Genomic DNA, 12248 nt, shown 5'->3' with positions numbered 1-12248 from the left:
CTTATTACTTTAACTTTCTCCCCACTCCAAGACATTTTATACCTGTTGAGATTTCATCCTGACTTCCTCAGTCATTGTTTACCCAGACTAGAGTCTGGCAAATCCTGTTATTATATCATATCTCCATCAAGACTAGATTGGTGTTAGTATCACAAGACCAGGGAATCAAATCAGATTACACCGCAGAACCCTTGTAACAATGACAACAGGACCAGCACAAAAACCAACCCAGACGTGTCGATGACAAGAACAAAGGATGCAGGAATCAACGCACCCAGCTCTGTCCGCCTACTTTTCAGGAACACTGTCAAATCATACATTGGGGGAAATCCTGCTTCTTCAAGACATGCAGGAGAAGCTGGGAATCCACATGGAAGAGAACGAAACTGGGACTCTCCTTCTTGCTCTATACAAAAACCAGTTCAAAATCAAAGGTCTTAACGTAAGACTGGCAGCTCTGAAACTATCTAGGAACACACTTCAAGATATAAGCCCAGTTGAGGACTCTCCGAAAAGAACTGATACCTGGGGACACCATTACAATTGAATTATGGGAAGACATGAATTAACAAGCTTCTGTACAGCAAAGGAAGCCATCACTAAAGTGAAAGGAGAATGGACAGAATAAGAGAAAAATTTTAACAGCTATATACAGGACAGAGGATTAACAATCTGGAATATAAGAAGAGATAAGAATTAAATATAAAAAAAAAAAAAAACATTTCATTAATCAATGGGGACATAGGTTGACTAGGCAGTTCTATACTTGATCTTAGCCAAAAGGCCGAGAAGTGATTAGGCAGTTCTCAAGAGAACACAAATGACCAGTAAATGTATGAAGAAATGTTCAACACCTTTAGCCAGCAGGGAAATTGCAAATGAACACTACTCTAAGATCCACCTCAGTCCAGTCACCATGGCTACAATCAAGAAAAATGATTCAGGCTGGAGAGCTGGTTCGGCAGTTAGCAGCGTTTGCTTGCTCCTGCAGAGGACTCAAGTTTGGCTAGCAGCACCTATGTGATGCCACTCACAACTGTCTTTAGTTCCAGCTCCAGAGGGTCCATGGCTCTCCTCCATCCTCCTCAGGACCTTTGCACACATACACGTGCATACACACGCCTGTGCACTCGCACACCACACACAAATAAAAGGAGAACAAATTCCAGCAAGTGCACACTGATGAGGATGTGGGGAGAGAGAAACTCTCACACACCAGGAGTAGTAATGTAAACCAGCGCAGCCACTATGGAAATCGGAGTGGAGGTGTCTCACAAACCTGCAAATAAAACTAATGTGTATATCACTGTTGGAAATATACCCAAAGGACTTAAAAAAAAAAAATCAGCACACCACAGAGATGCTTGCATATCCCTGATTATGGCTGCACTGTTTTCAATAGCTTAGAAAGAGAATCGGCCAAGATGCCTATCAGCAGATGAATGACAAAGAAAAATGCAGTACATGTTCAATTTTATCCAGCCATAAAGAGAAGAAAATTATGTCACCTTCGGGAAAACGAAAGAAATTGGAGATCATGTAAAGCGAAATAAGCCAGATTCAGACAACACCATGTTTTCTCTCATAGAGTCTACATTCAAATATATATATATATACACATTTAAGTGTATATATATATATATATACACACACACATATATACACACACATGGCATCTATAGACACACATGTACATATGGCATTAAGGTAGAGGGAACTATTGGGGGAAAGAAGGGATTTAAAGAGAGAACAAGAGAGGATATTGGATGCCCTTTTGCTTTTTGTTACTGTGTTAAACACCACGACCTAAAGCAACATGGGAGGAAAGGGTTTGTTTGGTTTACACATTCCTGTCATAGTGTATCATCAAGAGAAGCCAAGGCAGGTACTCAAAGCAGGAACCTGGAGGCAGGAACTCAAGCAGAGACCTTGGTGAAACACACTGCTTGCTGGCTTGCTTGGTTACCTTCCTTAAATAGCCTAGGTCCACCTGCCTAAGGATGCTGAAACCCACAGTGCTAACTGATGTGGGAGGGCCCAGGCCAATTGAGAAATGCCCCACAGCCATGCTCATAGACAAGTCCAATGGAAATGGACAATGGACAAATGGACAATTCCAATGGAATTCCATTTCCCGGTTGAGGTTCCCTTTGCCCAAGTGCTAACTACATGGAAGGAAGAACAAGCTATCACATTTTCTTACCATGTAGAAATCAAGATTTAAATACACACATACATGCAAAACCAGAGGGGGCTATTTACATACATACAATAAGGAAGGCACAATGGGGGTTGGCAGGATGTAATGTAGAGGAGAAAATATGACCAAATTATTAGAATGATACACAGAAATAATAACGTCATAATGAATCCCACTTTGTTATTTTTGTATACTAACTAAAAAAAAAAAATAGTAATCTTCTAAAAAGAAAAAAAAATCATCTTTTCAGTGTGAACAAGAAGACAACAATGATCACAACAACTCCTCTACTCACACATCCCTGAGCCCAGCCACGTGCAGGGATTAACACAGACAAGAACGGCTATGAGGAATACGGGCTACCTGCCTCAAAGACATGTTTAGCCACGGATCTCATTTCACCCGTCCATCACTTCTCATGATCCCTGTAATATTTTGAGGTTTTTAAAAGTTCCCCCAGAATGTCCCTGGGTGACACCACCGTGGTTGTTGACAGACGACTCCAGAGTTGAAGGTTAGCAGCCTCATCTAGAGAGGAAACCCAACAGGGCTAGTCTTAACTGGCCTCACACCGCTCCTGACTCCTCACTTAGCTCATAACTCAGGGGTTGTGGACAACAGTGCAATGCAGGGAACATTCTGCAACGCCACTGGCTCAGAAAGCTCAACCCTGTGAAGAGGCGAAAGCGGGCCATGGAGGCCCAAAGGAAGAATGCATGACACAGAGTTTGAGATCTATGGAACGTGGCTACATGGGGAAAGGAGATGGAGCCGCTGAGGACTGCAGCACAGTGCCCACATAATGACATAGGCTGACTGGTGGCTCAGCGGCTGTGTTTTCTCAGAATCAAGAAATAGTCTGGGAACTTTCCAGAGTCTTACACACATGTCCATAGGTGTATATCATTCTTTTCAACCATTATCTCTGAGAGTACGATTAAAGCATAACTCTCCACTCCCAAATCATTTAAGAACGACTGCTCTACATGGTCCCTTGTGGTCCCTCGTGGAACTATCGAGGTCTCTACTTTCACTTCTTAGCTAGCCCTGTGCAAATGCTTGCCACAGGATCTCAGTCATTTTCTGACCACAGTGAAAACATCCCAGTTAGTATCCCAACCGCACACAGAACATAAAACAGTTTGAAGTTTATTGAACGGGAGAAGCTTAGCTGCCACTACCCTTTCCCTGTCGGCTTCTGCTAAATGTCCACACCCAAAGGACCACACATGTTCCATACGCAAGCATGCATGATTTAGCTTCAGGATTGGTTGGTTTTTGTTTGCTTCATTCTATTCTGAAATATGCATGGGAACGGGTTGACCTCATTCTGGCTGAGAACAGCCTTCGTCGGGCTGCTGGGGTGGGAGGATGGGGGAGCTGGTCACTGCACAGCAGAGTCAAGCCGGGTAAAAAGAGGTCTGCTACAACAACACCTCAAACAGAAGGGACAGAGGCCTCGTCAGTGCGAGTCCAACTGTGATTTCCTGAGGTCAAGCAACAGTAAGGTCGGCAATGACTAGAAGAAGAACGCATTCCTACAGGAAGCGACGTGGAGCAGGAAGACCCACTTTGGGTCAATGCTTAAGGGGTAAAGGTCATCGCAGTGGGCAAGACATGGTGACAGGAATGTGTAGGCACGTTGCATCCATGCTCAGAAGTCTCATAGAAGACAGAAGTAGGGTACAGGCTCTAAGGCCTGCCCTTAGTGTAAGGACCCACTTTCTTCAGCAAGGTCCCACATTCTAAAGGTACCAATTGTTCGAACATATGAACCTATGGGGGACATTCCACACTCCGACCGCAACAGAGTTGAACAGTTGCCCATAGCACTTGGAGAGGGGACTGCCACCTTTGGAGCTCTCTCCCACCCTTCGGGGATCTATGCTCCTAAATTTAGTATGTTGCGACATCCTAAAGCGCTGTCACATAGTACAGGCTGTGTTTGCTTAACTTGTTCACTTAGACTGCGCTGCCTTCAAAACTCTAAAGGTCACGCTCAGGAGCACAGCATTCCCCGGTCCCTGAGTGAGGGCAACAGTGATCCTAGCACAGGCTCCTACGAGACAGCTGATACAACAAGCTGTGGGATTCTTTCTTCTGTTTATTTCTAGAAGAGACTTTCCGTAGACAGCTGCCATGCCAAGCTCCTGTCAGAGCGCCATGCCAACCTTCTGCAGGCATTTTTCCACCCACATCCTGGCTCTGGATTCAGGGCTGTCTCCAGGAGGTCTAGTGGGTCTGAAGCCAGCCCAGGGCTGCTTCTGGAAGGAGGTCACTCCATAACACTCAGCTCAGCACGGAGACTGCCCTTGCCCTGGCATAATCACACACCGAAGGTTCACATTGAAGCTTAGCTCTCTTGATTTGTGCAGGATTAGACGAGTGTCTTACAATCTCTTAGCCTTGGGTCCTCTGTGCGATGGATTTTATGAGTGCCAGCTTTCTGAGCTCATAAAAACCAAATGACATCTCAGGTGAAAGCAGCTGTCTCGATGAGAATTCGAATATACCATCACATGTCAGCATCATCAGAGACCACAAATGAACTCTAAATGTTCTTTCCATAAACCAAAAGGATAGAATTCCTCTCCCCAAGCAGACCTGCCTTCCCTGAGTCTTAGGACTTATGATCTTCAAACAGAAGATGAGGAAGGCCCTGTGCATTTCTCTTTAATGCAACGGTTCTCCTTCAAGACCCCTTTAAGTAGCTTCTCTGACATGAGGAATGCCAACAAAATCAGGAATCCTTGACTAGCAAGCAGGTGGCAAGCATACAGGTTAGCACATCTAGGAAGCAACCCAGAGGGGCAGGGTAACTTCTGAACAAAGGCTTACCTTGGCTGAAGTCGCACCGTCTCCTGGCACCTGAGGATGCTATTTTGTGGATTCTCATGAGCCGGTGTCCCCGCTCTACCCTGGCACTCTGACTGGCTGGGCACCACATGCTCTGTCTCCTATAAGACAAAATGGCAGAGGAGCTTTCTGCACCAGTCATTTCTATAGCACTCCTTCTTGACTGAGTTCAGCTCAGGGCAAGAGGCAACTACAGGCACCACACTACACTCTCTTGACTTCCATGTAGGAAGGGAGACAACTCAATGAACAAACTTAATAGGTATCTTTCTCCCAGCCAGTTGGTTGTCTAAGATTATAGGAGCAAGAGGGTAAGGAATATCATCACTTCTGAAAGTAGAAGTTAGCCCCCCAAAAAAGCTTTTTTTAGGCATTAAAGATAGCATTGTAGGGGCTGGAGAGATGGCTCAACAGTTAAGAGCATGTACTATTCTTGCAGAGGACTTGAACTTGGTTCCCAGCACCCACACTGGCAGCTCACAACTGTCTGTAACTCCAGGCCCAGAGGGATTCAATCCTTCTAGGTTCCATAGGCACCTGCATGCATGTGTGCACATTCAAACAGAGGCACAGCCTATTAAAAAGTTAATAAGATATGCTTTTTAAAGATTCCTGTATTTTATGTGTATGAGTGTTTTGCCTACATGTGTGTACATATGGCACCATGTGCATGCTGAGGTCCCATAGAGAGGCCAAAGAGGGATTGAATGCCCCAGCACTGGAGTTACAAACGGTTGTGAGCCACCATGTGAGTGCTAGGAGCCAAGCCCAGGTCCTCTGAAAAAGCAACAAGTGCCCTTAACTACTGAGCCATCTCTCAACTCAATAAAATATTTTTAGTGACATTATAGAACACATCATAAAGATAGATATAAATTTAATATAACAATACTTACAATATACTCATTTTTATGAAGAAAACACATGAATGCTCACAGACAAACAGAATAGGGTGAATTGAACTAAAATCTTAACAGTAATTATCTGTGAGATATCTTTTTTGCTACATTTGGGATCCATATGGATTTCCCAAATTTTCTATAACAGAAAGATGTTCTTTCTGTATGAAGAAATAACTTTAAGCTAGTTTGAACACTAAGGCATAGTCATTTTATAAACTCTTGTCCCAGGTGTGCCTGATCTCTCTCCACTGACCTATGTAACCATCACCATTGGTTTACCCAGCATTTGAACAGACCCAACTCCGAGTGTCCATGATGCCATCATCCATTGATATAAAAACCCTTCTGAGTGCTAAGCTGCAGTGGATAACACAAATACACCCAGACGACAACACAGACATGTACAGAAATGGAAGATCTAAGACCCACAACTGAGTTCCTGTAACCTTTAAGCTGTAACAAGCCTATGACAAATTCCTCTCAGAATGAAATAGTCCCTCTGCACCCAATGAATGAGACACTAACATGAGAATCCATAAGCTATTTGGTGAATTCCAGATGACCAAAATGCAGTCAACTTATTTGGGATAGGGGGTGATGCTGCATTTATCTCTGCAATATATTTCAATGACAAGAGAAATCCAGCCTCTTCAAGGGTGATGGGTTTAGAGCCATCTAGGTCAAGTGACATATAAGTCGTTTTTCCAAAATATTAGAGGAGCCACACAGTCACCAGAAGATTCTAACAGGAAAACCTGTATGATGTCATCCTGTAAGAGGGAGGACAAGGAGAGGGACAGCTAAGGAAGAGGAATGAATGAGGAGAATCAAGAGACTTTGTTTACTCTTCCAAGCCTATGGAGGCAGGACAGCCCTCCCAAAGAAAACCTCCATTCATTTTCACTGACTCTCCAGTCTCAGGAGCTGCTTACCGGAAGGTCTATGGCTACTCAAATATTGGCAAAAGAATCCCAAACACAAAGGTTTTCAAGAAAGATCACTGCTTGCTACTAGCTTAGCATGTGACCTTTGGCCAAGTCACATAACTATATAGACTTTGGTTCCCTTGTCTGTAAAATGGGGATCACCTCTGCACCTCACAAGGGCATCAAGATGTGACTGGAATCTTTCCAAGCCTTTCAAACAACTAGAGGCAATAGCAGGAGGACACTCTCAGTAGAGATACAAATCGTCTGACCAAAAGGTCCTCTGTGACCCGGAAGTGGTGCTGAGACCCCAACCAAAGCAAATGTATTTTGTGTAATAACACTTTACACAAATGTTCCATATTTCTATCCAAGTATCGGAATATCAAAGATATTTTAAATATCTTTTTGCTTTGTTGTTGCTGTTTTGAGACAGAATTGCTGTGCAGAGCCAGCAATTTGGGCTCACACAAAACTCCTGTGTCGGCATTCCAAGAGCTACAATGGCATGTCTGCACCCTGATGCTGGCCTTAAATGGTGTATTTTGAAGTGCCGATGCCTTGTAGGCCTGAAACCTGGTCCCTCTAATCTCTACCAAAGGTCATCATTTTATTAAAACTTCACCCTTTAGAGAAAGAACAGTTTGCTTTTTTTCTTCACAAACAGAATTTCACCTCCTTCCTTCTTTAGCCTCCAAGTGGTCAGGAAGGATTCCCTTGGCGAGTGATGATTTTTCATGAAGGTGATAAGGGGGATTCTGAAGAAAATGCTCCCTTCATCTCCCCAGATCCAAGACAAAAGGGCTATCTTCTCTGGAAGGGGTAAATGAGGAGTCTCTGGAGGCAGCTAGAGATAGGTAAAGCGCTGACTAAGATGGAGAAGAGGGTGACATCACTGTGCTATGTTGATCTGCCGAGAGTTCAAACCTCCAGATGTTATGGAATGGGAGAATGAAAATGTGCTGGTATGAGGCATCTTGAGTACTGACCAGCACAGCAGCCTCTGATGTCAGAGCAACATGTCTGGCAGAAACAACAGGCAGCTCTTTCCCAGGCCCAAGAGTTAAATGATGCCCATAGACCTTGATATCCAAAAACCCCTAATATCAGAAACCCAAATGTAGCCTCCCCTAGAAAAGATTACATATGCTGCCTTCTCCAAAGCCTATGACAAGCCTTGAACATCTCTTGCTCATTTAAAAAAATAAATTATATATATATATATATATAAAATTGAGTCCCTCTTCCCCTTCATTATCTTTGCAAAGAATGACCTGCCATGGGCCAACAGCCTAGCAGAGCTGACGTGGCAGTCCATCGAGGAGCAGAGAAAGAGTCCCTGCTGTGTTCTAGGTGCATTCTGGACCCATGGAAATCATGAGAAGTAACACTTGATTGGTGTTCTTTTAACCCTAGGACTTGTTGCACTATAATAGAAAAGTATGACACCCCAACTTTCCCGTACCACACAGCATAGTCAGTAATAAAAAGCTACCTCCTTTTTATTAAATAAAAAGCTGTCTGTTAGAATAGTAGCTATTCAGGAGGAAAATAATGTGGCATAAAGTGTGCCCACAGATTTTGGGGTCCATTCTCATAAGAGCTGTATGAACCTTGGCACTGAGAACTACAGAGTGCCCTGAAAAGTATGGCAGATGAATAACAGAAGACCAAAGAAAGCAACCCTCCCCCAATTTCATCTGAAAGAATCAAAACCATGTCAGAATAGGAGATGAACCTCGAACCTTGTGAGTCTGCTTTGTGTGTGTGTGTGTGTGTGTGTGTGTGTGTGTGTGTGTGTGTGTGTGTTCACTTGTGTGCAGGTACACTCAGCTGTGCATGCATGTGTAGAGGACAGGAAAGGACCCTGGGAGTTTCCCGCTAATGTTCATTTTATTTTGGAGACAGAGATCTCACTGATTGCAGAGCCCATCATTTCAGCTAGGACAGCTAGCCAGAAAGCCCTCAGGACCCACCTACCGGCTCCACCCCTCGGCACCTAGACTACAGGCTCCCACTGTCCTGCCTGGCTTTTATATGGGTGCTGGAGATATGAACTCAGGTCCTCCTGCTTGCACAGCAAGCCCTTTGCCCACTGAGCCATCTCCCCAGGCCTAGCTGCTCTACTTTTAAGAAGTAATCCCAATGCTTCATTGTGAGTTAATAGATGTGATACCATTTGTTATTTACTCACAAAGATACAAAGGAAAACTACCCAACAGGGACAACAGGACTCAGTAAAATTTAGCTTCCTCCACAGCAGAACATTCGCCAGCTAGCCACATACACATGAGAGACCAGGGTTCACACCTTTGATGAGCTCAACACTGGACTGTACCACCTGACTGGGGTCCAGGTTAACCAGGGCCACAAAGTCTTCAGAACCAGCAATGTCTACTTGTGGATGACTGAACGCTAGCATTCTCTCCGTTTCTCCAGCCTAACATCCCTAGGACAGCTCATCACTGAGGAGGGGCTCCTCACCTTGTCCATTTTAGCTTCATCACATCTTTGCAGTTCTCTAACATTTACCCCAGAAGTTCTAGAAGACTGAAGAATAGCATTTATCCTAAAACAACTGAAATATATTTTTACTTTAAAAGCCCCTACATTTTGATAGAGTGGGATGTCCCTGCCCCATGTCCACCCCCCAAAATTAACATCTACTGTTTGACAAAAAGTTAAAGAAGGCAGAGTCTTGTGAGGTTTTTTGTGTTTTGTTTTGTTTATTTGTTTGTTTTTCCTCTGTGTTAATGTGTTAACCACACTGTCAGGTCCAAGCAAATGAGGAGGGTGATGTAAGAAGGCAAGGCAATCTCTTCTATTTCTGTCTTTCTGTCATCTGGCCAGGTGGAGATTTTAGAGCCGACATCTTGTCCTGCATCCATTTTCCTCAACCCCTACCCTCACCCCCTCACACGTCTCAAGTCTAGCCTCAGTGGTGTGATGGACCAAAGCATGAAAACCTGGCTTTGGAGCCCTAGAACCCACAGAAAGCCAGGCATGGTAGTAGCGTGTATCTATTAATCCAGGGCACCTATGGCAAGACAGGAGGTAGAGACAGGACCATCCCATGAAGCATGTGGACTGCTAGATCAGTGTACACAAAACAGTAAGGGGCCCTGCCTCAAACAAAGTGGATAGCAAGGACTAACCGCTGAGGTCATCCTCTGACTGTTCACAACTTGATGTCTCAAGCACAGCACTTGTGAATGCAAGCAAGTATGAATACACACACACACACACACACACACACACACACACACACACACACACACACAGAGAGAGAGAGAGAGAGAGAGAGAGAGAGAGAGAGAGAGAGAGAATATGAAAATGTGGCTTTTTTGAAGATGTCCTTTTTTTTTTTAAAGACAACTTAGAGAACAAAGTCTTAGTTGTATCTTTAAAAATAACTGATTCTTTCTTCATTACTTTAACAATAAATCAAAACTCATAAATATACATCCTTAAGGTGGGATCTCATTAGGTCCTTTTCTGTAGAAATGGCCCCCAGTTCTTGCCTATTTGCTAAATGAATTTCTAGGGGAAGACAGACATGCAGATAATGGGTATATACCTGCTTTCTAAATCTAGTGACATCTACTGACTTCCTCAAGCAAGCAAGACACTTTTAAGAACCTCATTTAAAAATCTAGGCCTGGGTTTTAATCTCTCAGTTCTCTACAGTAAGAAAAATGCAAAACAAACAAACAAAAAACGAAGACTCTGGCTATGAAGGTGGTCTTTTATGGAAAAGGTGAATTTCAAAAATTGAAAAATATGACTGACATTTACGTATTTTTAAAACTATTCCCATGACAGACGTCAGCCATTTCTGTTAACCCACTGAAGTCGAAATATTCCAATAACATAAACACAGTTATAATTTAATGAGTCTCAAATCATTGAAATGATATAGTTTCGTATTAAGTTTAGGAAAACTGTATTATTTCAAGTAGTTTGCATTGAGAAAGTCAATAATGTTAATTCAATACTTGATTCAAAATACAATAGGACCATAAGTATTACTTGGCTGAGCTATAGTGCTCACACCCTAAGTCTGATCTCCTCAATGCAAATCCAGAGTTCTTCCCATCATCCTTCAGTGATCCACTTGCTACAGAACTGAGAGGTTGTCCCATGCCACCGGTGTGAGCACAGCTGCAGTTAAGGACACTAACAGCTGGCCTGGTGGTATTCAAGGAGAGGTCAACGGAGGGGGTATTAAAAAAAAAAAAAAAAAAAAAAGCTCAGGTCTTCTCTTTAATGAACATGCACTGAGAGGAAATGGGGTGAGAAGCAAGAATTACCTCCACTGGCTCTTTCAACAACGTCTATCCCCAGAATAGGGGCCTCTTCTCAGGAATCTTCAACTTCCTGCCTCTCGCCCTCAGAGGAGTTTGGAACAATGCCATTTCTCACTCTATGATAGACCGGATATGAAATGTCTCTCATAGACTCTTGTATCAAACACTTGATGGACAGCTGGTGGCGCTATTCTGGGAGGTTATGAACAATTCAGGAGGTTGAATTTAGGTGGCCGAGATAGGTAACTGGGAGCCTTGGGGGTGCATTATTCCTATTCCCTTCCTGTTACATCTTCTGTTCTTCTGTGCTTCCTGTCTGCCAAGAAATGCAGACCAGCCTCTATCTCTAGCTCCCATTGCTGTGATGGTCCGGCCACCATGATGTTCTGCCCAAGCTCATGGTGCTAAGAGATGGTAGGTGGAAAATATTACTAAAACCATGAATCCAAGTTTTCCTCCTTTGAAGAGTTGTCATTGTCAAATACTAGGTGACTGTCTAATTTATTGTTCTATTACTGTAAAGACACACCATAATCAAGGCAACTAATAAAAGGATGCATTTAACTGGGAGCCTGCATATGGCTTCAGAAGGTTAGTCCATGACCATCCTGGCAGAGAATGTGGTGGTAGGCAGGCAGGCATGGCATTGAAGCAGAGGCTGAAAGCTTACATATGAGCTTCCCATAAGTTCAGGGAGAGAGGGGGAGAGAGAGAGACAGAGACACAGAGACAAACAGACTAGCCTTTTGTTAACCTCAAAGCCCACCCTCTAGTTACACACCTCCTCCAACAAGGCCACACCTCCCAATTCCTCCCAAATAGTTCCACTAATGAGGGACTAAACATTCAAATACATAAGCCATTCTCATTCAAATTACCACAGTCACAGTGAAGTAAAAATAATGTGTGCCCTCCCCCACTAGCACTGGTGTCTCTAGCAGCAATGTTGAGTTCTGAAATTTACCTCCATCAACCCCAATCCCTAGAAAGTGATGAGGCTCCTAGACTTAGCTGCTCTAACTTTTGGGATTCAGGGACTGGCTGTCTCCTTGGCTTT

General features: G+C 43.6%; 1 protein-coding gene across 5 annotated transcripts in view; it reads right to left on the bottom strand.

Annotated features, from left to right (window-relative positions):
• Fam13c (family with sequence similarity 13 member C) overlaps positions 1–12248 on the bottom strand; it is a 114814-nt gene that overhangs the window by 66745 nt on the left and 35821 nt on the right. For all 5 annotated transcript variants that reach the window (XM_036167254.1, XM_036167255.1, XM_036167251.1 and 2 more), the window contains one exon: positions 5039–5157. In XM_036167254.1, the coding sequence (XP_036023147.1) occupies positions 5039–5157 (119 nt within the window). The remainder of the gene's footprint in view (positions 1–5038; positions 5158–12248) is intronic.

Source organism: Onychomys torridus, chromosome 18, assembly GCF_903995425.1.
Source record: "Onychomys torridus chromosome 18, mOncTor1.1, whole genome shotgun sequence".
Lineage (NCBI taxonomy): Eukaryota > Metazoa > Chordata > Mammalia > Rodentia > Cricetidae > Onychomys > Onychomys torridus.
Note: the sequence above shows the minus strand (reverse complement) of the source record. Positions and strands in the feature narration are given on the sequence as shown.